Source organism: Colletotrichum graminicola (genome assembly GCF_000149035.1).
Source record: "Colletotrichum graminicola M1.001 genomic scaffold supercont1.27, whole genome shotgun sequence".
NCBI lineage: Eukaryota > Fungi > Ascomycota > Sordariomycetes > Glomerellales > Glomerellaceae > Colletotrichum > Colletotrichum graminicola.
The window spans coordinates 270,629-298,303 of NW_007361031.1; the positions used below are offsets into that span (position 1 = coordinate 270,629).

At 55.4% G+C, this 27,675-nt stretch overlaps 8 protein-coding genes across 8 annotated transcripts; 4 read left to right on the forward strand and 4 right to left on the reverse strand.

The window, feature by feature from the left end:
- Positions 1–683: 683 nt before the first annotated feature.
- GLRG_06710 (uncharacterized protein) lies at positions 684–2,182 on the reverse strand (the record flags this gene model as incomplete). The annotated part of the gene is made up of 4 exons (XM_008097564.1): positions 684–1,711; positions 1,765–1,928; positions 1,979–2,069; positions 2,119–2,182. 4 exons carry the CDS (start codon positions 2,180–2,182, stop codon positions 684–686), a joined length of 1,347 nt encoding a protein of 448 aa, XP_008095755.1.
- Positions 2,183–3,200: 1,018 nt separating this feature from the next.
- GLRG_06711 (ferric reductase like transmembrane component) lies at positions 3,201–5,106 on the forward strand (the record flags this gene model as incomplete). Its single annotated transcript, XM_008097565.1, has 2 exons — positions 3,201–3,582; positions 3,728–5,106. 2 exons carry the CDS (start codon positions 3,201–3,203, stop codon positions 5,104–5,106), a joined length of 1,761 nt encoding a protein of 586 aa, XP_008095756.1.
- A 337-nt stretch (positions 5,107–5,443) lies between these two features.
- GLRG_06712 (VanZ like family protein) lies at positions 5,444–6,226 on the reverse strand (the record flags this gene model as incomplete). The annotated part of the gene is made up of 2 exons (XM_008097566.1): positions 5,444–6,054; positions 6,202–6,226. The coding sequence occupies 2 exons, from the start codon at positions 6,224–6,226 to the stop codon at positions 5,444–5,446; spliced, it is 636 nt and encodes a 211-aa protein (XP_008095757.1).
- A 1,413-nt stretch (positions 6,227–7,639) lies between these two features.
- GLRG_06713 (uncharacterized protein) lies at positions 7,640–11,182 on the forward strand (the record flags this gene model as incomplete). The annotated part of the gene is made up of 3 exons (XM_008097567.1): positions 7,640–8,720; positions 8,784–9,937; positions 9,989–11,182. 3 exons carry the CDS (start codon positions 7,640–7,642, stop codon positions 11,180–11,182), a joined length of 3,429 nt encoding a protein of 1,142 aa, XP_008095758.1.
- A 3,651-nt stretch (positions 11,183–14,833) lies between these two features.
- Positions 14,834–16,122, forward strand: GLRG_06714 (uncharacterized protein; the record flags this gene model as incomplete). Its single annotated transcript, XM_008097568.1, has 4 exons — positions 14,834–15,100; positions 15,179–15,425; positions 15,526–15,977; positions 16,033–16,122. 4 exons carry the CDS (start codon positions 14,834–14,836, stop codon positions 16,120–16,122), a joined length of 1,056 nt encoding a protein of 351 aa, XP_008095759.1.
- A 1,126-nt stretch (positions 16,123–17,248) lies between these two features.
- GLRG_06715 (surfeit locus protein 6) lies at positions 17,249–19,297 on the reverse strand (the record flags this gene model as incomplete). Its single annotated transcript, XM_008097569.1, has 3 exons — positions 17,249–18,889; positions 19,075–19,158; positions 19,277–19,297. 3 exons carry the CDS (start codon positions 19,295–19,297, stop codon positions 17,249–17,251), a joined length of 1,746 nt encoding a protein of 581 aa, XP_008095760.1.
- A 1,047-nt stretch (positions 19,298–20,344) lies between these two features.
- On the reverse strand, positions 20,345–22,268 carry GLRG_06716 (histone promoter control 2; the record flags this gene model as incomplete). Its single annotated transcript, XM_008097570.1, has 2 exons — positions 20,345–20,645; positions 20,701–22,268. 2 exons carry the CDS (start codon positions 22,266–22,268, stop codon positions 20,345–20,347), a joined length of 1,869 nt encoding a protein of 622 aa, XP_008095761.1.
- A 3,801-nt stretch (positions 22,269–26,069) lies between these two features.
- On the forward strand, positions 26,070–27,350 carry GLRG_06717 (uncharacterized protein; the record flags this gene model as incomplete). Its single annotated transcript, XM_008097571.1, has 1 exon — positions 26,070–27,350. One exon carries the CDS (start codon positions 26,070–26,072, stop codon positions 27,348–27,350), a length of 1,281 nt encoding a protein of 426 aa, XP_008095762.1.
- Between the last annotated feature and the right edge of the window lie 325 nt (positions 27,351–27,675).

Sequence of the window (27,675 nt, forward strand, 5' to 3'; positions counted from 1 at the left end):
AGCGGACTGTCCGACTGGGAGAGCACAGATCCAGCTGACGTTGTATGCGTCGCGTGTCAATTCATCGCGGGCTTCCTTCTCTCACTGACTGAGGGCTTGGTTGAGACCACAGCCATCCAGTCTCGTTCGCTTCGTGGACATGTAATCTTGATCATCTGAATCCTGTGCGTCGCTATGGATACTTTTGATAGTCTCCATGATTGAAGCCACTGGAGAGCCCGATTCTGTGAGATGACTTTGATGAGATTGATATTGTCGGAGAATCCGGGCTTTTATGCTGTACATGGCACTTCCTCTGCTGAATGTAGAATTTTCTGTCGTATTCACCAATCATGGAGAATGGCCCGGTACATAGCTTGGCCCTCTTTTACCATTATTTGTTTGCAACTATCAGATATTCGGTGCGAGACCCCAAGGCACCAACAACGATCAAGGGCAAGCTGGTTCGGGATCCTAACAGCAGGGATAGCATGGCACTTGCAACCACTTGGTCACATCAAAGAGTTTTTGGACTAACAAGCAACCGAAACTGCTACGGCAAGGCTAGAGGCAGCCAGGAAATTGGAGCGAGAGTTTAGTTTTCATTCGTTAACCCTAATCCTGAACTCACTCGAACGGCCGCCCGCCCAAAGTTCCATCACTCCCCCTCATAATCTTGCTGTAGCACAGCAATTCAGCCTGTTTCATGCCTTTCTCTTCTGAATCAAACCGGATGACGCAAAAGAATACACTGGTTCATTCTCAATATCGAAGTCTGCATCCGAAGAAACCCGGTTTTTCTGGAGAGAATCGAGGACTCCAAAGAGGGTGAAATGGGGGCGATAGCACCACAGAACGGCTGTTACAGCAGTGATAGGCACCGCCACTGCCCAGTAAATCCAGAACTGGTCTGAAACCTGCCATGACCCCGACTCGGAATCGAAATTAAAGAAGGATGTGCTGAAGACGGCGGACACGAAAGTCGCCGGCAGGAACAAGAGCGTAAGGAAAGCGATGGTCTTCATGGCCTCGCTATCTCGCTGTGTCGCACGGCCAATGGCTACCGAAACGCGCGAGTCGAACTGGGCGACCATATTATAGGCGAGGGAAATCTCGTTAAAATGCCGGGCCTTGTTGGAAGCCGACCGCTCCTGGAGACTGCTGAGCATCTCCTCGAAGAACTGCAACCGCTGGTGAGTGTGATGCCAGGCCTTATTCCAGGCCGCTTCCTGCCGAGCACCAGCCCCCGACTCGTCTTTCAGACTCTGGTGCTGCGCCAAGATCTTCCTGGCAGCCGTGACGCCCAAGTCCAGGGTTTCCGAGACGTGGATGGCGTGCCTCGCGGTCTCGTGCAAATGGCGGTAGTCCGGTGTCGGTTTCGGCATCGACTCGCCCGATGAGTTCACCACATCCCTCTGCTTCTCCGTCGTTCTGACCGTGTCGCGTACCGCCCACACAGCGGCGTCTTGCATAGTGACGACCTTCTCTAGGAGTTGGATGTATATCCAGTACGGGTCGATGAAGTAGCTCGGGTCTGGTATGGTGAACAGGGGGTCGAGCTCACTCTCGGGCACTCGCGTCATGCAGCTCGCCGCGGGCGTTCGAAGATCGAAGATGATGAGAATAGTCTGCTGCCGTGATGGGAGCCAGCGTGTAAAGACGTTGAGCTTAAACCATTCGTACCCTGGGTGCTCGCTGTTGGTGAGCTTGACCGGGAAGCGCGCCCACGTATCTGTCTGTGTAAGTACAGGATCTTATCGTCGGACTGGACCTTGGGCGACGTACTCAATGCGGTCGTGTTGCCGTCGTCGTCTATGGTGGTCTGGTAGCCGAAATAACCGTTGGAGTCTCTGCAATATTTTTTCCACCAGAGGTCTGGGATGGCGAATGTTTCCGCAAAGTGTCGCTTGCAGACTGGACATTCACGGATCTTCTGGGCCTTGGCCTCACTGTGAGCACGTCAATACCAGTCTACGCTAGTGATGTCCCTGCGACCTACACAATGCACACGTTGAACTCGCGGGTTGGCAAGAGACGCCGGCTTTTGTCGCCGGCGGCCCTCGTGGTTATCTCCCATTCATTTCCATCGCCTGTGGTGGTTGTTAGCATAGCTGATGGCAGGCGTTGGTGTGAACACACCTTTCTTCCAGCAGCGGAAGACGAGATCGGTACATGCAGGGTTGGAACATGGATTTTGTTCCATGGCAGCAGATTTCAGTGAAGACGATGGCGACGAGCTCGGTCGGGGCCTCACTGTACTGAATGGTTCATGAAATAAACGAGAGTATTAAAAGACTCCATCTTGAAATTCGGATTGCAGCCGCATTTTGACCGACTCCGCCATCTAGGCAGCATGGGCTGGCTACATGGTCAGGCTGCGTGCAAGGAGGGCGATCAATCCAATCATGTCGTGGACCCAGCTGTAATGCAGCAAGGCGTACGGAGTATCCGAACCCCTCCCTCACTGCCACATTCCAGGTGGTGAACAGGCTGATAGTTGTGTGTATCCCGAGAGCCGACCATTACCCAAGTTGTCGTCCACAGTGGAAAAAATGAGGCGGGCGACAGTATCAAGACATTGTGATCTATCTCTCCACCAGAGAAAGGAAGGAAACTGTGTTTCCATGTAAAATAAATAAATAAATAAAAACCCCCGCCAATGTCTTTGTTAAGGCTCGTCCCGCGCACCTTCCTGACTAGCCCCTTTGTCTCCCGCAAGATTTCACCTGCCGTTAGGGACGTTTCCCCACCGGCTACCTAATACCTGGTACAGTTATCCATCCGTACACAGGCAGGAAGGTAGGTACCTAGGTATGCGCTACCCATATCCGTACAGCCATACCTATAGGTAAGCCCACCGAAAAAGGTAGTTCGGGGGTTATCTAAGCTAACTCCGTGGTTTTGGGCCAATCAGAAAGAGGATTACCATGCAGTTCCTGCGGCCGGCAGGCAGCTGGAACACGCGCCTTCCTATAGTTCTAGACAAAGCAAAGATTATATCCTCCGCTCGGACCTTACCTGAGTCGAAGATGGTAGATGGTGAACTCTGGCCGGACCCCCGTCTCTTTATCCTTTTCCAGTGCACCGGTCTCCGTCCGAACCCTGCGGGCTGCTACAGACTGTCTATTTGCAGGCCGATTTTGTTTGCCCTCGTATAGTGCCGAGCTTCTCTCATTACCTCCCTTTTCCATCTCCCCTCATTGCCCAATAGATCGTCAGTCATGGGTTGGCCCTACCGCTTCATAGACCTTTCAACTGAAGAGGTCCAGCTTCGCAGAGAAACACTAGACCGCTATGGCGCCTATGCTCATTACTCGGCCTTGGCACCAATCGTCCTGGCCTTGCTCGTCCGCCTTGGATCCTATCTCCGACGACGCTGGCAGCAGAGTGCCGCCTACGACGCCGTCCCCGACTCGCCTGTCTTGAAAGAGAGAAGACAGAGCTGGAGCGGCAACTTGGAGGCCAAAATCCGGAAGGGCAAGTGGTGGCTGGACGATGATGTCTACTTCATGGGTCAGCACTGGGGGCAGAAAGACCAGTGGGTCTTTGGTTTGGCTTGGGCCTCATGGCTACTTGTTCTGAGTGTATTGGAGACGGGTGATGGTAAGTCATGTTGGGAATCCCCTCGATGGAGTATCCGCACGGCCGCCATTCAGCACGACCGCCGTTCAATGAGTCGCCGAACTGGACTGGATGAGATCATTACGCACTCGGGATGCCCAAATGAACTACTTCTGACCGACCCCAGACTACCTCCATATCACCAAGCGTTTCGGCATCATCGTCGCCTCCCAGATTCCATTCCAGTATCTCCTGGCGTTGAAGAGCTTCAGCCCCATCGCCAAGGTTTTCGGCACATCCCACGAGGAGCTCAATAAGTGGCACCGCGTCCTCTCCCGCGTGACGCTCTCCCTTCTCGTGTTGCACGTCATGTTCTACCTGAACTTCTTCGTTGCAAAGGGCCTCGTTCAAAAGCGCCTCTTCGCGCCTATTGTATTCGCCGGCGTCGTCGCCTTTGCAACCATGAACATGATGACCTCAACCGCCGCCGCCGCAGTCCGTAGGTACTCCTACCGAATCTTCTTTGTGACCCATCTTGTAGGCGCCTTCGCCGTCCCGCCGCTCGTCTTCTTCCACGCCAAGTCAGCCCGCCTCTTCATGGCCAAGGCCCTCGTCGTCTTCCTCATCGACATTGTTGTCCGCCGTCTCCGCACCGTCACGGCACCCTCTAAGCTTGAGACCGTCCCCGGAACGAACTTGGTCAAAATTTCGGCCTCCATCCCCCAGGACAAGGTTAATGCTTTCTGCGCCCGTCCGGGTTCCCACATCTATCTCAGCGTCCCTCCCGCAGCGCGGTCCGGCGCCGGTCCAATGTCCTCAAAGGCCATGCTATTCGAGTTCCTCTTCAACCCCTTCACCGTGGCTGCCGTCGACGAAGAGGCCGGTAATCTCACCCTGGTAGCTCGCGAACTCGACGGGCCTTTGACAAAACATCTCGGCCGCTTCGCCAACGCGGGCACCGGCACCCACGACAACAAAGTTCCGCTATGCCTCGAGGGCCCCTACGGCGCCGCATCTCTTCATTTTGACAAGCTCATCAGCCATTCCGTCGACCGCGTCCTGCTCATAGCCGGCGGGGTAGGCGCAACATTCACCATCCCCATCTATCAGGCCATCCTCCAGGACAATCCCAACACCAAGGTCGACCTCGTCTGGTCTGTCCGCAGTGCGGGCGACGTGACCTGGGCCATGTCAGCCGGCAAGTCCACCAAGAGCGTCCTCGATGACCCTAACGTCCAAATTTACTACACTGGCGACGCCCTCGACTCGGACGCCACGGGCCCCATGGCCGGCCTCCCCGCCGAGACAAACCCTGAGGGCGAGATGGAGATGAGCGCCATTTCATCGCCCGGCCCCAGTAGGAACCGCCTTACGAGCCAGCAACACCGTAAGCGTCCGGACCTGCGTAAGATCATCGACGACGTCTTCAAGAAGGGCGCCGAGGAGAGAATCGCCGTGCTCGTGTGCGGGCCTTCCGCGATGGGGCGGGAGGTGCGCGAGTATGTCGGCGCGTGGGTCATGAGGGGCCGCGAGGTGGTGTGGCACAACGAGGGCTTTGGGTGGTAGAGCGGCTGCATGCGTGCGGATCTGGGACCCCCCTGTCAAATATGACTGAGGAAAATCCGGGGCTACTGTTCGCTTGGAGGATTTGTCTGCTCTTCTGGAAAAAATACTGACAGAGAAAGATGGGCCTTTTCGTGAATTGTCACATGTTGTGTCATGGTGTTACTTAGATGAACGGTTTCCCAAACTTGATCACGAGATAAAGTAGTAGAGACACTTTTTTTCTCTATCACAAAAAAATACGCTACTAGGATGAAGGGCCTCCCAAACGCCGAAATCGTAACTCAATGCTCATCCATCATGTCGCACATTCCATTTCCTCAACTGTGCAGCAGGGGCCCTAGTCGGCTCGCTTCTTCGAGTTGCCAATGTCACCCGTGTCGATATCCTTCCCTTTGACTCCGCCAATGTCACCGTCAGCATCGTCCTCATCCCAATCGTCCACCTGGTTCTCATCCCAGTTGTCCACTTCCTGCTCAAGCGACCTTCCGCCGGCATCAACCCCACCGGCACCGTCTCTCGCACCGCTTGACTCGATAACCCCCGTCTCGTGTCCCTCACCGAGTTCCACGTCCGCATCGTCTTCGCCAGGAACAGCCTGGTATGTCTTGGCTCGGCGCTTGCGCTCGAGCATGCGCTTGTGGTACCACGAGCAGAGTCCCAACCCGGCGAGCGAGCCGACAACGTTGGCGACAATATCGTAGAAGTCGAACTCGCGGCCGTTGGGCAGGAATCCTTGCAAGAACTCGGAGCCAACGCCGAGTACGAAGGTGCAGACAGTGAGAGTGAGGTTGAGGGTGCGGCGGCGGTTGGTGTCGAGGATCCAGTAAAAGACGATCGTGAGGAGGAAGAAGGTGCCGAAGTGGAGGACTTTGTCGTTTACATATTGACCGAGTTGGAGGGAGGTCAGGCCGGCGTAGCCTGCGATGAGGAGGAGGACGAAGAAGACACCTGTGAGGACGGGAGGTTAGCCAGGACTAGCGGTTTATACATCCCAAGAAGCTATTTGAAGAACTGGGGCCGAGGCTATGCCTTGAACCGGAACTGCGAGGATCGATGGATGATCCAGATCCAGGCCAGCTGACGCTGTTCACGCACCTGCAAAGGGCAAGCGTATCCGCATTTTGTAAGGGTCCTGCAGCTCTTGCAGAAGATGGGAGTATGATTGGTAGGGTCGGGTTGCTGTAGCGCTGGAGCTAGCTACTCTTGTGGTCTTGAAGAATTTGGATGCAGTGATCGGGGTCGGGCAGCTTGGCTATAAAGCTGGCATGATGGGACAGAGGCCAGATGCGTGTTTGCTCGAGATGGTGCCAGAAAAGGGCCGGGATTGTTGAGTAATGGGGTCGTCACAGACGAGGGTGTAGGCGAGGCGTTTATCTAGCTGGCCGAAGCTCCCAGACAACTGAACCTTTTTGTGCTTGCGAATGGAGTTCCTCAGCCCACTGACGAAAGAGATGCGCGGCGGTGGCGCCCGACCCCAGGGCCGACGAGGGAGGCAGGGGTGGCCCCCCGGGAATTTTGGGGGGGGGGGGGGGGGTTGCCTTAAGCTACCTAGACTGGTCAGGTTGGAGGTGGCCCTGGCGGAGGATCCCGTGGGCCACTGAGGGGGCCCGGAGGCGCGCGACATGCGATATCTGGGGGGAGACGCGATGCGCGCGCGGATGCGGCTATGAGCGTGTGGTCGCAATGAGAGGATCGGCAATGGGTGTATTGTCATGAGTTTGGGATCTCGTGTGGTTGTTGCATCGGTATTTGCTGAGGATTGTTGATAGAATCACGAACTCTTATCTCAATATGCATCACTATCTCAATATATGTACATAGTATGCACAGCGTAACAGGAATTCCTGGCATGAACATAGAGGTTCTGGCCGCAGTGTGCTGACCTCGGCTTGCCTGCGTGGCCCCCGTTGCGCACTGCGACTGGTTGGCTATACTCATCACGTGACAGAGCCACCCGCGATCCGATCGCTGGATTTCCCCCCAGGGGGGGATTACGGTGGCATGGCCGCTCGCGCGGTCATCGGCATTGGATGTTCCTGTACCTGCATCCCGCATCCGCGACACCCATCATCACCCCAATGCACCTGGTTTCTGGGTCTGAAAAATAGGTAGACCGGTGGATTGTTTCCTTGAAAGTCTTCTTTGTTGATTTTCGGTGCTTTAGAAGGCACGCGGAGTGCCTTGGGCGGCGCATCTCGTTGCCTCTCAAAGTCCCGTGTACCGCTCTCAGCGGCCTATTCGCCGTGTTCAGGCAAGGGAAAAGTTCCATCGCGTACACTGGTACGAGCCTCTCCCAATCCTCAACCTCACCTCTTGGAGCCACGCATAAAGTCCCCTTTTCCAATCCATCAATACACAACAACCACAACATCCTGCGCCTCCAAAGCCTGTTCGTCATCTCTATAGATGCCGCTCTTTCTACTGATGCGCCCGTAACGACCCTTTGCCGCCCGGACTCGGTCCCTGACGAGCGCATTTCCTTGCGCATGGCGACACGACGCCCGCTTGTCGCTATCATCAATCCGGGCACAAAATGTCCCTCCCCAATGGCCAACACGCATGGCAGCCGCCGTCTCTCCATCATCAGCCCTCCAGCCGCCTGTTCCATCAACTTGACGATGGTCCTGCGCGCAACGGAACCCCCGTCGACCACTCGATGGCGCTGATGCCTGAGGCACCACCTGATATTGAAGACGAGCGACGACGCGCCTTGTTCAAGGACCTCTATCACAAGAGCGAGGCAAAGATCGCGTTGCTATTCGCCGATGATGGATCATACAACTATTCCGCCATCGATGCGCTGCGCCGCCCCTCCGCCCCCTCCCCCTCAATCTTACCCCCTACCACCGACCATGCGCCGATTCAGGAGCCTCCATTAAAGAAGGCCAAGCGGGTCATCGACGAAGACGACTACGGCGATGACGACGATGAAGATGAAGAAGACGCGACATCCGCCGACCCGGGCAAGTCTGGGAGCGGTACCGCGGCCGCTGGCGCCGGCTCTCTCCTCTCCCCTTCCAAGTCCGGCAGTTCGCCCGTGCACTCCGTCAGCTCGCCCGGCAAACAGCTCGAGAAACTCAAGCAGGCCGATGGGTCCCAGGACCTGACCAAGACGAGCGAGGATGCGCGCAAACAGCTCGAGGAGGCGCGCAACGCGACCGAAGAAGCGGCGCGGCGGAGCTTCCATACCATTTTTTACACCCTCGAAAACGACCGGACAGCTATGCTCGAGCAGCAGCAGCTGGAAGAGTCGGAGAAGCAATTGCAGGCCGAAATGGAAAACAATAATAATAACGCCACGCACGGCACCCAACCCGAGAACCACGGATCGCTCAGCAGCGCCAACCTCGGCGCGTCGAGCCTCACCCTCAAGCACCTGATTGCGAGGATTGATATGAAGCGTGACCAGGTTCGCGCCTCGGATGCTGAACTGCGGTCGCTCATGAACGAAGTGCGAAAGAACCGGAGCAAATGGGCCAGCGAGGAGAATGTCAACCAGGAAGAGCTGTACGAGGCTCTCGAGAAAGTCTTGACGGAATTGAAGGCACATACGGAATACTCGACACCCTTCTTGCAAAGAGTCAACAAACGCGACGCGCCCGACTACTATAATCGTAAGTTGTCTCCAGGCAGACGAGTTGGGTCCCGATTGGCTAACAACCTTCGGCACAATGCAGTCATCAAGCAGCCTATGGATATGGGGTCCATGACAAAGAAACTCAAATCCCTCACCTACAAATCCAAGGCGGAATTTGTCACCGACCTAAACCTGATATGGGACAACTGCCTGCGATACAACCAAGACATGGGCCACCCTCTCCGAAGGATGGCCAATGGCATGCGTAAGGAGGCCGAGAAGCTCATCCCCCTCATCCCGGACCTCGTCATCCGCCCGCGAGCCGAGGTTGAGGCCGAAGAACGCCGTAAACAGAATGGTGGTGAAGAGGATGGCGGCGACGACTCGGATGACGAGCCAATTATGTCGTCTCGCGGCCGTACCGCTGGAACCAAGGGTGCCAAGTCTCGGAAACAACCCGCGGATCAGAAGGAGGGCACCCCGGGCGTCGACCAGAAGCCGGTCCTGCATCTCAACGGTATCTTGGCCAAGGGCCGAGAAGGCTCTGAGGCCGTTGACGGGAGCGGATTCGGCACCCCAATTGCGGGATCGGCTACTCCCGGCGGCCTCAACGGGCATTCTGGTATCGGGAGCAATGCAGACGCAATGGACATTGACGGGCCGACACTGAACGGCATGGCGTTGGGACAAGCTCTCAACGAGGCGGTAGAACAAGCCTATGAGGATGACGAGTACAAGATCTGGAAGCAAGTCACCAAGAAGGACCGAGCGCTGATCGCCAAGGAACGCCATCTGATGTTCAAGGACAACAAGCTCAACACTGATGCATCCGCCCTGCTCAGGAACAAGGCCGGGATTCGGTGGTACTTGAGAGGACAAAAGGAGGCCGAAAGCCTTGGCGTTATTGGCCATTCTCAAGCCGATTCCTCTGCTGTTGCGGCGAAGGAGGCTGCAAAACCAGCCGAGACCCTTGCGGAAGGCATGGAGGGAGAAGAGGAAAAGAACGTGCCTGCATATTACGAGCCTCTGACCATGATCCCGGATATTCAGCCGAAGCTCCAGTGGGTCGAGGACGGCGAGGGTCAAGTCATCAATCAGCACGAGGAATATCTCCAAATGATTCCCGAGGGCCACTTCACTGCGCCCAAGAGTAAGCTGACCAGCAAGATCGACAACAACATCCGGCAAATCCAGGAGACCAGGAAACTGTCGAGCAAGATCGGCGTGATCAAGCAGATGCAGATCCAGACTCAGGTATGCACGCCGTTGCCAAGGAGCAACAAAACCATCTAACCCAGCTTCTAGGTCTACAACAACCAGTTTCCTAAGTCCAACTACGAGGCTTTCATCGAGCAGGATGCCGAGCCCTCTTTCATCGCCGATACTGGGCCTGTCATTGCACCAGAGACTTGCCGTAGTGCTTTGCAACGCTCCGTTGCCAAGATCCTTTACCACACCGGCTTTGAGGAACTTCAGCCGTCAGCCATTGACACCCTGACCAGCATCGCGTCTGACTACTTTGAAAAGATCATTAAGACATTCAACATCTATCGCGAAGCCGAGAAGATCGAGGCTACTAACTCCCGCATTGAAGGAGCCGCCCGATTTCAGCCGCGATTCACTCCAGAAGAAGTCATCCTGCACACGCTAGACGAGAACGGCTGCGACTTGTTGAGTCTGGAATCCTACGCCAAGGACGAAACCGACCGACTCAGTTCGAAGCTCAGCGGCATCCATGAGCGTATGAAGCTCCACCTTACCGAGCTTCTTCGCCCTGCTCTCACCCAGGAGGCCGGACAAGATGGTGTCGGTGCCTTCAAGGACGGCAGCGAGCAATTCGTCAGCGGAGACTTCGCAGAGGATCTTGGAGAAGACTTTTTCGGCTTCAAGGCTCTCGGCCTGGACAAGGAGATGGGTCTTGATATGCTTTCAGTCCCTCTTCACTTGCTTCAGTCTCGTGTCCGCAGCCAATACCAGATGCAGACCCAGGCCGTTGGCGCCGAAGTTACCGACCTCTTCGACTCGCTGCCGCCGGTTGAGCCTCTCACGAAGGATAACATTCACGACCAAATTGGTCTGGTTAAGAATTTCTTTCTCGCCAAGCTCCACGCTAATGGTGATGCCCCCCTGGTTGAGGATGAAGAGCTTCCTGTCAAGCAACGGCGTCCCAGACCCCGCCTTGGGGCATCCGGAAAGATCGTCTCACCGCAGAAGCGGCCGCCCAAAGAACAGATCGCGCTCGCCAAAAAGAAAAAGAAGATGGAGTTGGCGGCGCAGGCAGGTGACAAGGGTCCCAATGCTTCTCCGGAGAAGAAGGGCGAGACCACACCGGCGAAGAAGGTAAAGCACGCCAACATCAATGGTGGGGGTAACCCGTCAGGGATTGTGTTGCCCCCCAGCATGGAGCGGCACGAGAGTATGCAGAGTCAGGGCAACGCTAGCCAGACCGACAAGGACGAGCCTATGGGGATGATGAGCCCAGAGAGCATCGAGAGATGAACGCAGAGTTCATGGCACCTGCATTCTTCCGTGCATACTCCTGGTGCACACCTGTCGTTCTGTGGCCTAGCTGGCGATACTGTCGCGTGAGGAATGGGCCTTGCTGCAACGATCGGGAGCTGCCGCCCTTCCGCTACCCTCAAGGATGCCCCACACAAACCTCTACTGCAGGTTTCATTACTTTGCAGTTATTTACACTGCTTTCATTACCTTGTATTCACATAACCCCAAACGTTACATGTTATCATACACCACTTTGATATACGTTTTCTACCCTTTTTCATTTTCGCACACCCCCCGGCGTTGAGGTTGGATCATCATTTGGTCTCAGGCAAGGGAAAGACGGCATGTCGTGCAGATCGAATCAGACATTCCGGCATGACCTTTACTAAGGATATTGGGATACCCAAAAGCCATTGACTGGCGGTTAGTCAGGGCGGGAAGGTCAGGCCTCCCTGAGAAAACGGGGAGCGTCTTATTTTTGTCATTTCGATGTTGGAAGGATGGGAGCGAGCTTGTGTGACCCCATGGGCGTTACTGCGGGCTCGGTGTCTGGCCGTCTGCCTATTCCATTGTCTTATCCGAGATTCAGTCCTTCGGTAGCACTGCAGAGCAGAAAATCTCCGTCCTGGACTGAGGCGGAAAGGGTAAACTTTTGTTCTTTATTTGATCAATGCTGCTTCTGTTTTTCGACCGTTTCATTTTCAAATTTTTTTTTTTTTTTTGTAATGCAACAATACAAGCCGCCCTTAGTATGAATAGGCGAAGAACTTTCAAGAAGTTAGGGGAAAGGGGGTTATCCTCGTTCGTTTTGCTGTTATTATCGCGGTACGGAACCAAGAAAGAGCTACGGGACCTCGGCTAGGGTATGGGTGGAATTGTATTCCCTCTCTACTGCACCTTTCACGGCGGCATGGTTATTTCGCTAGCTACACTCCATCGCATACGTCAAGGGTTCAGGTAGGAAGGGTGTGGTATGTTTCCCCCCCCCCCCTTTATGTTCATTGATGATGCGATGCGCTTGGAGATCGATATTGATAGACGGTGTGTTGGGCGTCTGACTACTTTGGCGTATGTGTGTTTGTATGCCTTTCCAAGGCAGAGTCAATTCAAGATGATAAATTCGAACGCGCTTTGGCGGTCCTCGTGATGTTTTGGGGAGCAGATGTGACGAGGACTGTGACCATGTGTAAAGGTGAGGAAAGGGAGTGGGGGCTAATGTCTAGGCACATTGAAGGCCAAAGGTCCCACGGAGAGTCTTGCTTGCCCGCAAGGATTGGGGTCTCTGTAGCTGGGCCAGTGTAAGTTTGTATGTTGAAACCATCTCTAGTCTTGATAGAGCACAGAAGCTGACTGGTACCGTGTATGTGAACCAGACGCCTTACCGTACTGCCGGCACGAACATGAGGCATAATGTCTCGTGTGATTTGCTAGTTTGCTTTCTTCCGCGTTTGGCAGTCGATGAGGTGACTCTTGGGCTGCTAAGCTGGGTCTTGACATCTACGTCTGAGGCGAATGATATCTGTCGGACGATGTCACTTCTACCACCGCTCGTCGGAGCTGGTACTTACTGCGGCGCAATGTAGAGTCGCATAGATATCAGCTCACTTATCTGGTATAAGAGGCTGCTTCGTGAAAGCCGACACCTCCATCTGCTTGGTTTCCATCCCTCGTCCTATAAATGGTAGAAAGAGGCCTCTTCGATTCGGCCAGCTTGAGAGTGTTGTTGAAAACTGGGTGGAGGACTCTAAGAGTTCAGTAGAGGTCAGGCCAGATTTTTATTCGTGTCTATCTTCCGGGCCAAGGTGAAAATAGGCTATTGGAATCATCATCAAGAGGACCTCCGGAATGTGATGTACTAAGTACTTTTACCATTCCTAGAAGAGCTGAGCGAATATACAGTATATGTCGTCTGATAGCTGTATACCGATGCGGGGTCCATGCGCGCAAAAAAAGCGGGAGAGCTCGGATTCTGCTATATCCAGATCGAGTGAAGTGGGGGGAAATGTCGACCATTCGCTCTCACGCAGGTCCGTAGCGGATACTAAAAGTCGCAATGACTTTGACATCGACCACAAATCAAACGAGTGCAGTACATAGCTCGTCAGAAGAAGACACGCTAAGCTTGGAAGCCAATATCTTGACCCGGATAACGTGAAGTGAAAAAGTTGATGAAACAGGTCGATGTGTTTTGTGGGTAAAGTAACGTAGCTTGTATCGCAGTTGGATAGAACCAAAGCATGAAGGACTAGCGAGTTGAATCGGGGTACGATGAGAGAAAGTTGGTTGTGTATATTATGAATCCGAAATCTATGGCTAAGAGCCTGTAGGGGCTGCTTGGAGTGTCGGGTCGGAGGACGGAAGCTAGACCCACAAAGGAAGCTCCGATGGCCGGTCGGGCTTGGGTCGGGATCGGCCCTCACATACGGCGGTAGGGCGTGCGGTCCAGATGCCAACGATAGCCGCTCCTTGTGTGGAGTGAAACAGGAACCTGACAGGTATGTGGTGATACCCGACTGACAATCCAAATCGACTGATAATCTGCCGGAAATCATCAATCGTTGCTGTTTTCTAGACCTAAGGGCGTGATACAATATCAAGTCGCCGACGTAAGGCTGGGCTTCGCGGTGCGGGCTATTTGAGTGAGACAGGGTCTCGTTTGAAAGGGGGTGGACACGTGTTCATGTCAGACGCCGATAAGTGAGTGCACTGCGACGGAATAACGGATTTCGAGAGGTGAAACGGACAATCGACAGACGTGGAGAGAGTTTGCAAATCTAACTTTGGGGTTTCGAGTCAAGGCCGTCGTCGGCGGGATCCGGCGCGCCGGAGTCGACAGCGATTGATAAAAGGCCTAGTAGAGGCAACATGCAATAGCCAATGCATTGCATCAAGGATACGGATAACCTGCCCCCTCAATTGGAGAAAGAAGGCGGTATCGCGCTTGCAGTGCCGCCTGTGGAGTGGAGCCTATGAGCCTCCTGGGCGCGCCACAAAAAGCTCAGCTCAACAGACGAGCGGTCATGGCCCGTGCACGGGAGCTGAGGCGGTGCAATTTCTAGGCTGCGAGAAATTCCATTAATGGACCGGAAGGGATCAGCAAACCAACAGGCCATTGGGGAGATAGCAGCAAAGGGCACATCGACAGAAGAGCGCTATATCTCCCTTACGACAAACCTGCTCTTCCATCCACCACATTGCCCACCTCCATCAGCAGAAATTGGTCTGGCATTCCTCCGTCTTCAGCCACCAGAGAGGTACTTATCCTGGCTCTGACACATAAACAACCAACGAGTACGCAGCTCAGCCCAATTTAGCCAGCGCAGCAGCAGCAGCTCCCTAGGGAGAGTGAGTGAAAGAGAAACAGCGACAGAGACAGAAGAAGCCCTTCGACATCGCGACCGATAACCCGCTGCCCTACAACGTAAACGCGATCTTTGCAACAATTATTGCCTTGCACCGCACCATCGCCTTTTCATCCCGTGACCGCTCGCGCAATCTGTCACCAGTGCCGAACGTCTATCTGATCCGCGACCACCGCTTGACCCCCCCGAGCTTTTCCCAAGTCTCTGGACCATCCCCGAGCCAGCAGCCCTACCTTCCTTTGTCCATTGACGACATCTCCACGACACCTCCCCAACACCTGAAACAATGTCAGCACCGGCAGGAGGCCTTACTAGACGCCGAGGTGGAGGCGCCACGGCCGGCGATGGCGAGACCAGCAACGGCGCCAGCCGGACCAACTCCACGAGCAACTTCAACAAGGACAGCGCCCCCGAGACGAGCTACGAGAGCGGCGAGAATGGCCACAAGATTGCCTTTGACCCCCGCGACATCAGCGAGAGCGCAGAGCGCAGCAAACAACCCAAGCTGACCTTGATGGAGGAAGTTCTGCTGCTCGGTCTCAAGGACAAGCAGGTACGCCCACGACATCCAGCCCTACACGATTGCCACAATTGAAGCCAGGTCGCTAATTGACTTTGTTGCCCTGTGCAGGGTTACCTATCTTTCTGGAACGACAACATCTCATACGCCCTCCGTGGATGCATCGTCATCGAACTCGCTTTCCGTGGCCGCATCAGCATGCAGAAGGATGCCTCGAGAAGGCGTTTCCCCCTCGCAGACCGCGTCATCGAAGTCATTGACGAGACCCTGACGGGCGAGGTGCTCCTTGACGAGGCATTGAAGATGATGAAGCAGAGCGAGAAGATGAGCGTCAGCTCTTGGATCGACTTGATGAGCGGTAAACCCTCCTTCCTCTTTTTTCCTCCCTTGGATCGCCCGCCACGCTGTCCATTTTGCGCTTCCAGAGCATCCGCTGACAACCGTACCCCCAACGACAGGAGAGACCTGGAACTTGATGAAGATCGGATACCAATTAAAACAGGTCCGCGAGCGCCTGGCCAAGGGCCTCGTCGACAAGGGCATCCTTCGCACGGAGAAGCGCAACTTCCTACTTTTCGACATGGCTACCCACCCTGTCGCCGACGGGGGAGCCAAGGAGGAGATCCGTCGCCGCGTCCGTAACGTTCTGACCCAGCGTACTGTCGTTCTCCCCCCTTCCCAGTTCCTGCCCGAAAACCTCGAGTTCCGCTACGTGCGCACCATCGCCATGGTTTGCGCCGCCTATGCTGCCAACGTGCTTGAGAATGCCCTCAGCACCCTGGGCCACGAGGCCCGCGAACGTGCCTTTGCCCAGACGGATGAGCTCCTCGCCGACTACAGCCAGTGGCCCTTCGGAAAGAAGGCCACCGGCAACGGTATCGGCGCTAATCTTCCCCAAGCAATCGCAGAGGTATGTAGATCCCGTGTCCTGCGCCAGCCAATGTCCCATCTGACAACCCCCACAGGAAATCAGCAACGGGAAGGACAAGGAGCTGCAACTCGAAGTTGTCGCCGCCTGTCTGAGTGTCTTCACCCGCCTAGACTCACTCTTGTAAACACGCCGACCTTTGATTCCGATTACACACCTCTTTGGCCTTCGATGGAGGGTCTTGCTGCGGCGGCCTGAGCGATTTCTGGCAACTCATCCCCTCTTTTCCCCATCCTCTTCAACAACCTAGACGACACTCATCAAAACGCCCAGCATTGAGCTCTCCCAACCTATACCGTGGTCGAACCCTCACGAGAAATGACCAACAGAGAAAAGGGGGGGGGAGGGGGGGATATTATCTTTCTTCTGTTCTCCGGATACCAAAACAATTTGCAACATGTAATTGGGAGGGAAACGGTGGCAGGATCTTTAGGTTAAACCGGAGGGTGAAGCATTATGAAAGGGCACCACATTCCTCCTTTGCCTCGCGGAGACAAGGGGATCTCCGAAAGGAAGAGGGAATGGACGGACGCATGATGGGACGGCGAAAATATATACACGCGCGTGTAGTTGGTTGGGGGTTTCAGCTACGTTTATTTGTTTCCCACCGTAAGCGATCGTTTTAATGCAACACTTACAACAAACACATGGCCATCCACCCCTGTCCCTTAAGCTGTGTCTGGTCGTCGTAGAGGCGCCAGCTGTGTCGTGATAAATACACGACATATCTGCTTGCTCCCCGCCAGCATCAGGGGGAGGGGGCGCTTTAATAGCCAGCCCACTACGGAGACCTGATGACCGCGGAGAGCTAGAGAACGGACGACCAGGCGGGGCGAGTTCATGCCATGGCTAGAACGATTGAAATATGTATTCATGGGTTCCCCCCTCCTACGCCGTCGTCCCCCGTCCTCCCATCCCGTTTTGGTTGTGCGAGAAGAGAAGAAAGGAACATGTGAAAAAAAAAAAAAGTACAGTGGTTTGCCACCTTTTCCCATAAACGCCGGTTTTCCCATCCGTAGCAGATGACATTGATGATGGTTATGATGCAACAGCCGCCATCGGTTTTTTTTCCTTCCTAAAAAGACCCCCTTTTCTCCTCCTCCTCCTGCTGCTGCTGCTTACTGCAGCCCCCACGGGGAATCTCGATTAAGCCTTCGTATCTCGCGTCCACCCAAACTCTTCTGGTCCTCGCAAATAAGAAAGAGTGCTTCGTTCAAGGCCGGACGGAGGCAGTGTATGTACGTGGCCAAGGCTTATTTCTTCTTCTTGCCGCCGCCGAAGCTCCCCTCGAACCCAGGACGCGCCTTCTTGGCGCCGCCGCCGACCTTCTTGCCGCTCTTGCGGCCGAGCTTGTGCGCGAGCTTGTCGTCCTTGCGCTTCTTGATGTTCTCCTCGCGCTTCTTCTGCCTGTCGCGGATGGACTTGGTGACGCCCTCGCTGCGCTCCTTCCACGCCTTCTCGCTCTTCTTCTTGGCCTGGTCCTTGCGCTTGACAGCCTTCTTGAGCGCGTGCTCGTCGTCGCGGATGCGCTCGCCCTCGGCCCGCTTCCGCGCCGTCAGCCACTGCTCCTTCTCGGCGATTTCAGCCTGCTTCTCCTTGTCGAGCGCCGCGAGCCGCTTCTTCTGGTTCTGGATCTTGAGGAGCGCCGTCTTGGGGTCCGACGGCCCGCGTTTCTTGTGCGTGTTGAGGGCGTACGTCAGGTCGTGCGAGAGCTTGGTGCCGTCGTCGAAGGCGACGCGGCCGAAGGCGAAGTTGGCTGGCTCGTCGTCGTTGTCGCCGAGGCCGACGCGCGGGGACATTACGCTGGGCGAGTTGGACGCCAGAGCCTCCTCACGCTTGGCTTCTTCCTCGAGCCGCGCCTTGGCGCGGAGTTCCTTCTTGTGCTCCTTGCGCTGCGCCTGCTTGGCGCGGCGCGCCTCGATGAGTTCCTGGCGCGTGCGGATGGGCTTGCCGTCGGGGCCGTCGGCCTTGCGAGCCGCGCGGAGGGCTTCTATCCGCGCCGCGAGCCGGGCACGGAGGGCAGAGGTGTCGGCGGGGAGCTTAATGTGCTTCGGCTTCTCGGAGGGCGGGACGGTGGAGCTCGTTGAGGTGGTCGCGCTCACGGCCTCGGCCGAGGTGGGGTTCGCACCGGTGGCGGCGTCAAAGGTGGAGTTGGGTGTTGAGGTCGGGCTCGAGGCGCCACTGGACTCGGCAGCCTTGAGACCGGAGAGGTCGAGAGGGTCGAGGTCCGCCGGCGCGGCGTGACCCTCGCCATCGGACCCCTCGTCGACGGTCTCATACTCCTCATCTTCGCTGTCGTCTTCGTCCCTATCGTGGTCGTTGCTAACGGGCTCTGCGTCCTTCGACTCGACCTTCTTCTGGTGCTTCTTGGGCTCTTTCTTGGCGGCGGCGGGCGACTTTGCGGTCTTGGTCTCCGCCGGCTTGTTGGAGGTCTTGGCCTCGGGCGCTTTGACGGTGGCGGTGTCGTCTGCGGCATCGTCGCCGGCCTCCACCTTGGCGGCCTTCTTCTCGGCCTTCTTTGCCTTCTTGTCCGCGCGCTTCTCCTTCTTGGCCTCCTTCTTCGCCATTCTCATCAGCTGGTTTTGCGACATCTCGGCTGGGTTGACGTCTTCGACCGTGTCGAGAGGATCGGCAGTCTTCTGCTTCTTGTAGTCCTTGTTGCGGAGGCCTTGACCAGGCAGCTCCCTCTGCACACCGGGGAATTCTTCGTCATCGCCGGCGGCCTCTTCCTTGTCCTCCTCCTCTTGCATCTGCTGCAGCTTGCGCTTGTTGCGTGCCGCGCGCTCGTCCATGACCTCCTTTGCGTTGCGGTTCAGCTCGCTGTCGGGGTCCAGCTTAGAGATCTTGGCCGCCTTCGCCTCGGCTTTTGTCTGCTTCTTCTTCTTCCATTGGTCCTGAGAGAAAGATATCCGCGTAAGCAAATGTGCTCCCTCTAAGAGTAGATGCTCAAGAAGCCGGAGTAAGGAACAGGCCTTTAAGAAAAGGCACGATCATCGCGGCGGGCTGGGGAAGGCCGCTTGTCGCTACGCGATCGCTTGCATGGCATGGAGGGATTGAGGCTCGGGCAGGGCAAACATACAGAGTTGTCTTCTCCATAGTACATCTTGGCCGGAATGAGGGACAAAAGACCATCAAAGGCCTTCGAGTGCTCGCGCAGGCGGTCCTATAAGGTTGTCAATGCCGCCCTACCTTGTTGTGGACATCACAGGATCATCACCACCGCCAACTGCTTTTTTTTCTTCTTTCTTTCTTGTAAGCGGCGGGGCACGGATATAACGAACCTGTAATGTAGATTCCGCCATTTCTTCCCCTTGTGTTTCCTTTGTTGCAAAAAAGAATAGTTGCTTTGCTCTGGGGAGGAAAGTCCGGGTTCGGGTTGCAAACCGCCTTAAGGGTTTGTTGGGGTGTTGCCGCGAGGGAAAAAAAAAGGTCGACGGCTGGGCGGGTTCATGCAAACTCGGTGAACAACAGAGTGAGCTTGGATATCAGCGGCGATTTGCGAGCGGGTTTGCTGCGAATTTTCGATTCGAAATTTTTTGGACTGTGGAGAAATCGCTTATGCGAAATCTTGGCAACTTTCTGCCGCCCAAATCCCACCCATTATACGGGGCGGTGTGACTTTTAGCCACCCCGCAATGACATGGCGCCTCGATACAAGCATGCATTTTTTCCCGCTCAGCTCCAAAGGGTCCAGAGTCCAGACCCACGTTGCCATCATCAACCACTGGCCAGGGTTGGTCCGACATGGGATATACGATCACATTATCAGGAACAATTAGATGGTGGTGCACTTGGCAATCACAGGTACATTCTGTTGATAATGCTTTGTTTTGGGAGCAAGCCTCTCTAAGAAAATCATTCTAAAAAATACAATTCAACTCCAAGTCAGCAACAATTTGCATAATCTATTGCGCAGCCGCAAAACTCCTGTCAGTGGTCTCCCTGTGGACTCATCCGACCATTGTCCCGTTTCGTCCAACAATCAGTCCGCCGAATCCGAACGCCGTTCTGCTGGTGTCCCATGCCGCTCCTTTCCGCCCACGAAGCAGTACCGCCAAGCCAACTAGCCATGTTAAACCAGCCAGTAAAGTCAATCACCAAGAAAACGGGTATCGACACATTAACGCCTGCTCCAAACTTCTTCTTGTTCGGAGACCGTGGTTTCTCGCCAGAGTCTTCTCTATGATCGCTGTAATAGCAACTTCCAGAGACGCTCCTCTATTTGTCGATTCTTGTTCGTTGCATGTCTTGCTCAATAGCAAACAACGCCTTTTAGAATCGTTCTCCTCTTGACGCTACAAGGCTGAATCTCACATCTTCCACTTCTAGCCATGGGACGTGGAAGTAGCCTACGCTCCAGCCATTCCTGCCGCAAAGGAAGGTGTCTGGGGCTGAAGCGAATAGCCGTTTGTAGACTTGGCGCTCAGCTCTGCCTGTCGTTGGCGTTCGGCTTTCTCGCGCTCGAGCTGCTCCTTCTCCGACTTGGTGATCCGCGGTTTGCGAGTAAGCGAACCGCCTCGGGATCCACGGCCACCTCTGGAGCCCGGGCCACCACCTCGGCCGGTGCCGCCTTCGCTGCGAGTAGTGCCACCACGGCCGCCGATGCGGCCGCCTCTGCTGCCACGACCACGCTTGGGTAATCCGTCGGGTCTTGTAAACATTAGCCAGCCATTCCAGTGAACAACACGATGCAACTGCAACATACCTAGTGTCTGCGGGCTTCTCCACCTCCGGCACCAGCGGTCCAGAGTACACGAAGAAGCCATCTCTGCTGGCGGCAGCCTGCTGCTCCCACAGGAGCTCGGAATCATCGACAAAATCATCGTCCTTGTCGTACTCGTCTTCCTTGAAATTGCGCTTCTTCTTCTTGGGCTTCTCAGGAACGTCCGCACCGCTAGTCATGCCGCCCATCTCCACATTACTGGCCTCCTTGTCTGAGTCCTCGGACATCTCGTCGCCCGATTCTTGGCCCGACGCCGTCTTCTCCAAGGCGGCAGAGGCGGCAGCGATACGCGCCTTGCGGTCCCGCTTTTCAGCCAGACGTGGATGCAGAGCATCCCAACCGTACTTCTCCTCGGCCATGCGCATCACGTTCACGTATATGTTGGTGTCGCCCGGTTTGATAGGGATGTCGAGGACGATGTCCGGCGCCTTATATTCCTTTCCGTTTTCGGCTCTGCCAAAATCGAGAATGGATCGGTCTGAAAGGGGATCACCACGAGGATCGTCCAGTGCACTAATCTTTGGCGACGAGATCCCGGACCTCTGAGGCTTCTGCTTGGGCGATGGCTTCTTGCTTGCGATGGAGCCAGCAGTAGAGGCCGCATCTTTGGACTTCGCATCCGCCTTGGAGGCGGGCACCGGCGGGGGAGCGAGTGACTTCTTCGGCTCGGGAGCAGTTGGCTTCGAGATAGGCTGGGGTACTGATCTAAGGGGGTATGAGGGTGATTCAGAGACAGTTGCTTTCTCCTGTACCCGGGACTGGGTTGAGGCGCCGAAAGCCTGGGTTGACGGCGACGTGACGCTCTGTGCGGGTGGGTCGACAAGACTAGCAATTGAAGGCGACGCGCTGGGTCGGTTGACGGTTTGAGTTGCGGGTCTCGGCGATGACGCGTTGCCAAAGATTCCTCTTACGGGGTCGTAGCTACCACGGATAGGGTCGTAATGCCCGCTAGTACGCGTCGGCAGAGTTGCGCTTTGTGGCTTCGACTCGGGCTCTGGCTCGGCATTAAGAATGCTTTGCATCGAACGCGGTAGTTCTTCTCGTTTGGGCGCCTTCTGCGCTGTGTGTTCTGGCTGGGCAGAGCCAGGTCGGGAGTCGGAGCTAGCACGGACTATATCTGTAATCTTGGTCTGTCGAGAAGGAGGCGGCGTAGAAGAAGAGGCAGCTGCAGCGGCGAGAGACTTTGAGTCCGAGCCTGCATCGGCATCCTGGGCCGGTGCCGATTTCCTCTTCCTCTGAATGGGCGGCGCATTTGGGTCTCGAGGCTTTCGCGGCCGACGCACCTTTGGCGGCTCATCTGGGTTTCTGGGCTTGACGGTAGAACCAGGCTTGCGACCGGGCTTCTTACGCGGCAAGCCAGCAGCGGTCAGGCGAACTTCCGGTTGCGGCTGCTCGTTTCCTGTCAGGACGCCGAAACGGGGTTGGGAAGGGTCGACGACAATCTCGTCCATGTCCATATTGTTATTCGGCCGACTAGTTAAAGGCGAGCCAGGTTCTGAGACGGAGCCGGAAGGTGGTGGTGATAGTTCTGGCGAGGAGCTGTCGCGCATAGCTGGCTGTCCTCCACCACCAATAAACACCGCGCCGAAAGAAGTCTCGGGAAACTGGAGTGACAGGGAAGGTTGTACCAGGAATATGACTGGGATAAATAGAAAGAGAGAGAAAAAGAAAAAGAAAAAAGACTCAGGTGCAACCCGGACAAGCTAAATCCTAATGCAGGCCGCAGCAGGTGCAGTGCATTGGAGGGTGGTTTAACTCTGGGTGTCCAACAGCTTGCTTCGGTAGGCTGTCCTGAATGACCTCACTTTTTGCTCCGACAGGGGGGTGGGTTCGCGTTGTGGTGCGTTTGGGTTTTGTAGCGTTGGATTGGCCGGATTATGGGATAGGTTGGGGGAACAGGGCGGGATTATGTAAGGTGGACTGGGTTGGCTAAGGCAGGAGGAGGCTGCACCAATTGAGCAGTGGTCAGCTGCGGTGTAGCCGTGCGGAGTCGTAGGTGGGAACTCGTGAATAACCTCAAGGGAGTTTCGGAAGTCGTTTTTTTGACGACAGCTGGCACCTTTGACCGATAAAAAAAGGTCAACAGGCGGGAGAAAGCGACGATTAAAGACGTTCAAAGAGTGCAGGTGAATGAGCTGAACAAAATGATGGTCTTTTCAGAACGTCGACGATGGGAGGCGATGCCTGATTTGATGAATTGACAATATCTGCAGTAGGATTTGCAGTGTCGTGGTAGTTGTGAAAAGGAAAAAGGAGGAGGGAAATGGAGGATCGGAAGAGGAGATGGGGATGGCTACGTTTTGGGGAGGGAACAGCAATTATTTTTTGGGCCGACATTTGGCTGCTGCGCAAGACGAGAAAAACGGGGCACCGAGCAGACGCGGATGGCCTCAGCAGGCGTGAATGGCAAGGGAAATTTTATTATTAAAGCCGAATTAGAGATTCGGACTAGGCTGGGGTCACGTCGATGGGATCAGATGGCCTCAGGACTTGGACCACGAGGAACGTGGACGGGGGGTGGGTGAAGGGAAAGGCAACGCAAGGAAACAATGGGGGTGAATAGGAATGGGGGATGGGGTGGGCGGTCAAGTCCCGACAGGCCAAGATCGGAAAGGAAAGAGCGAACTGGGAAGGAATGGGAATGGGAACAGTATAGCAGGAGGAAAGCGAACGTAAAAGGGATGGGGAGGGGGAAGGGCAAGGGGAATGGGAATGGCAACACCATGGAAAGGGTGGACGACCAGACGGAAAGCGCCAGGTGCAGACCTCAACTAAAGCGGAGGAGGGGGAGGGGCCAGCGGCGGCAGGAGCAGAAGGCAATGGCAGTGGAGGCAGGAAGGGGGGAAACACCAAGACGAAGAAGTGAAGGAACCTCGTGAATGGGGCGCCCAGGGAGACAGACGAGAGAGAGAGAGAGAGAGAGAGGAAGACGGAAGCAAATGGCGGGCGAGGGTTCATTACGAGGAATCAAGGCTGGAGCGGCATAGCGAAATGTGTAAAACCTCCAACGTGGGCCAGACCCAAAAGAAAAGACGACAAGATGGACGACGGGATGACGGGATAGGGTAGTATGGCAACGAACCCGACCTCACTTTCAGCCGAGAGAACATTAGTAGGTAGGAATGGGGACACGCCCCCCCCTTCCAGCACCAGCACCAGCAGCAGCAGCAATAACAAAAACAGACTGAGGCGGCTTTTGCTGCCTTCTCCGCTTCTCTCTCCTCTCCTCATGACCTACCTCTCTTGGTTGGGGCTGACAGTCGTGATGGCCGACAGCAAAACGACAAGGTCATCATGTGTCAACATTTAACCACCACACGGACCAGGCCATCCGGGCGAGACAGGATGGATGCGGTAATGTCAATTAGAAAGTGGGGCAAGCGGCGCTACAGGACGCGAGGGGGCGTGGCAGACGGTCGACGGTACCTAGTGCAGCCCAGAGGTGTGTGCAGCCGCACCAGGAGGGGGAGGGGAGCAGGAGCCGAGCCGTGGGGAAAGGAAGGAAAAGAAGGGGTCGTCGAATTAATTATCCAGCGACAAGCAACAGGAAAGGGGAACAGTGTGCAGGTAGCCGGGTGGTGGTACAGGCTCATCGGTCGGAGCTAAGGTCACCCACCTTAGCAGGGAAAAAGAGAAACATGGGTCCGGGCGCAGGTACCGGGTACAACAAAGAGGTGCCAACCTGACTTTCCCGCCAATGACGATGCGATACGACGTTTATGGTGGATGCTTTATGCCTGCGCGTCTGACGTTGAACCACGACCGGCTTCCATATTCGCTCTAGTGTCCCAGATAACCGCGTCTGCTGCAAGGATCTTGTGCAAACCCATCGTAGAGGAACAAGAGGTACTTGGGAAGAAGAGCCAGGGATGAGGCCTGGAAACGGGGGATCGCAGTTGACGGCCGGAGCACATGCAGCCGCTTCAGATCTCCCTTTCTCTCTCTCTCTCTCTCTGCCTCCCACCCCGCCGCCGGGGTGAGAGAGGACCGATGGCACAACGCATGTTTTCATCCCCTTCCTGCATGGTTTTGCGTTGAAGATTGCCAAAAATAAAGAAACTTTAGATTTCGACAATGAGTCTCTCTTGTGTATGAAATGACAACACTCCGTCAATTGATGCGCGACAAGCTCCTCTTGCCTTTTGCCCCTTTACTGACTCTGCAGGTGAAGGTGCCAGTGCTTCTTCCTCCATTGAGTACAGACGGACGGAAGTCTTTGCGGGTAGTAGTTTACGCAGATGCTACTAGTGGCCCGGTGCGGAAAGACATGTTGCAGAATCTGCGACACGCCACATATGCAAAAGAGCGTGCATAATCCTTTCTTTTATCCGTACCAACATTCCTTTCCATCGGCGAGACACAAACGACAATTAGATGATGGGTAAGAGGGCACACCCTCGTCCGTGGATGTCTTCAGCCTAGGTCTCTATCACGATTAGTTAGGTCTATTTTTTATTTTTTATTTTGCCTGGGAGACCCAATCTACTACAAACTCGGGAGGAAATCAGGACTGTTGAAAAGCTAGATGCAGCTCCGGCTTTTGCGCAGCTCATGCATCGTTGGCACTTCCAAATCACAAACAAAATACAGCCTGTTTCATCTGTTTGACCATTAGATACAGTGTCAGTTTAAGGCGGAAACACAGGGCGACCCCATCTAGGTATCCGTAGACCTTTCTGGAATTAGGCGAGAACGATCGGCGCTAATGCGGAAAGATGATGTGGCGCAGTTCTCGCTCATCAGCCACAACTCTAAAAACGGCGCATTTTCGGGATTTAGGGTGAGAGAAGGAGACCAACGCACCCGGAGCCTCTTCTACTAGCGCAGCCCCTCCGGCCCAGGCGTTTGTGGCTCATCCACGCCTCCTATTTTGCAAAGGGGAATACACTCGCTTAGGTGGACTTAATAAAATGCGTTGGAGTCCCACACGATCGTCGAACCCTGAGATTCCGACCTGCCGCAGTTTCAACCCTCAACGCGAGTAATCCTATTGGCGAGATAACCCCGGTTCCCCCGATGTGCTCCCATCTGAAAATAAGAGCTTGTGTCGGGGTGCCGCACGGGCAATTCCGAAAAAAGGACAAGGAAGTTTCAGGCAGGGGGGAGACTCTAACCAGCTCAGCCTAGGGGTGTAGGTGAGATAAGACAGCCAAAAGGAGAAGAAATGATAAGATAAGCGGGGGGAGGGTACGTCACTCTTAGCCCGTCGCCCTTACACCACCAGAAAAAAGAAGGAAAAAGGGAAAAAAGGGAATCCTCACTACAATCAGATTGGTGATCACTTCAAAACGTTAACTTCGCTCATACCAACTGCAGCCACCACATAGTCAGCAGCAGCAGCAGTCATAATAATGAATCCTTTAATGCTGGTCGGCGACATTGTCGAAAAAGAAACGCCCCCCTCGAAACCTCCAGTCGCTTTTGAGGACATCGACGCCTCCCCTACCGGCTTCCCCGCACACAAGAAACGCACTCGCGTGTCTGCCTTTAAGCAACAGCGACAAGGCAAGCCCGTCACAGGCGCCGAGACCGCCAGGGCGACGAGCTCCCTCTCTACACAGGCAGAGGACAATGGCGGAAGCGACTCACAACAATCATTCGAGGCCGCCGAACGCCGCCGGATCGATCGCGAGAACCGGCAGAAGTTGGAGGACATGAGCCCGGAGGACATTGCGAGGGAGAGGAAGGAGCTGATGGACTCGCTCGATCCGTCGCTCATTCAACGCCTTCTTGGCAGGGCCAATATTGACGAGCAACATGGTCCGAATCCCTTCGATCCGCCCGCTACGGAAAATGTCACAGCCAAAGAGCCGATGACTCCGGCATCAGAGATCAAAATCGAAGACACGTCCGCGCCACCGAAAGCTCAATCCCGACCTCAAACAAATTCAAATTCTGCTCCGAAATCCGTCTCTTTCGCTAAAGTAGAAGACTCGGGGCCATCACCGCCGCCCACAGTGGACGAAGACAAACCCCCATCCGCGCCTCCGGAAGGCCTCTTCCCGCTCAACTCCCAGCCCGACAAGACGCACTTCCCTCAGCCACCCGCCCTCCCCGATCTCGATCCCTCCCACCCGGACTTCCTCGCAACTCTCCACGAGAAGTTCTTCCCGAACCTGCCCGCCGACCCGAGTAAGCTAGCCTGGATGGCGCCCATCCCCACCGCACACAGCCCAGCCGATCGCGAATCCCCATACTACCCGGGCCAGCCCTCGCTGCCCATCTCGGCGCTGCGGTTCGACTTCAAGGGCGGCCTAATCCCTCCCAAGCTCAGCAGAGCGATTCCCGTGTCCAAGGGACTGCATCACCACGGCCAGGCGCCAGAGGCGGCGGGGTATACGGTCGAGGAGCTTTCCATATACGCGCGGAGTGCCGTCCCCGCGCAGCGTTGTATCGCTTTCCAAACACTGGGACGGATCCTGTATAGGCTAGGGAAAGGCGAATGGGGCAACGGCGAGGAGGATAGTCTGGCGAGGGGCATCTGGAGCAGTATTCAGGAAGGGCGGGTGTTGGAAAGCCTATCAGAGGCGGCAATTGTCGAAGGAGGCCACCGGGGAAGCCGCGCGTACGCGACGGAAGCACTATGGCTGTTTGAGAAGGGCGGTTGGAGGGAGCAGTGGTCGGGCAGGTAGGAAATGGGATAGTTATTGCCCCCCGACTCTGCGTCTGCGATAGAAAGCTTCCGGGGCTAGTGCTCCTGGCAGAGAGATCAACAACGGCACCACAAATATGAGACCATGACTTGTGCTGAGGAGAGGAAAGGTTGGCCGTCCAACACAAGCCTTCAAACTGTAAAGGCTAAAGCCGGCGCCAGAAGAACAAAACGGCTAGGCTGAATGAATCAGTGGAAGCCTAGCAATAGCGGCGTCTTCGTCGGTTTTGGCCTTGCGACCCCTAGGCTTAACGTTGGGCCGGGCCAAAAAGCTTTGCGACGTCGTGCGTCCGGCCCAAGTCTAT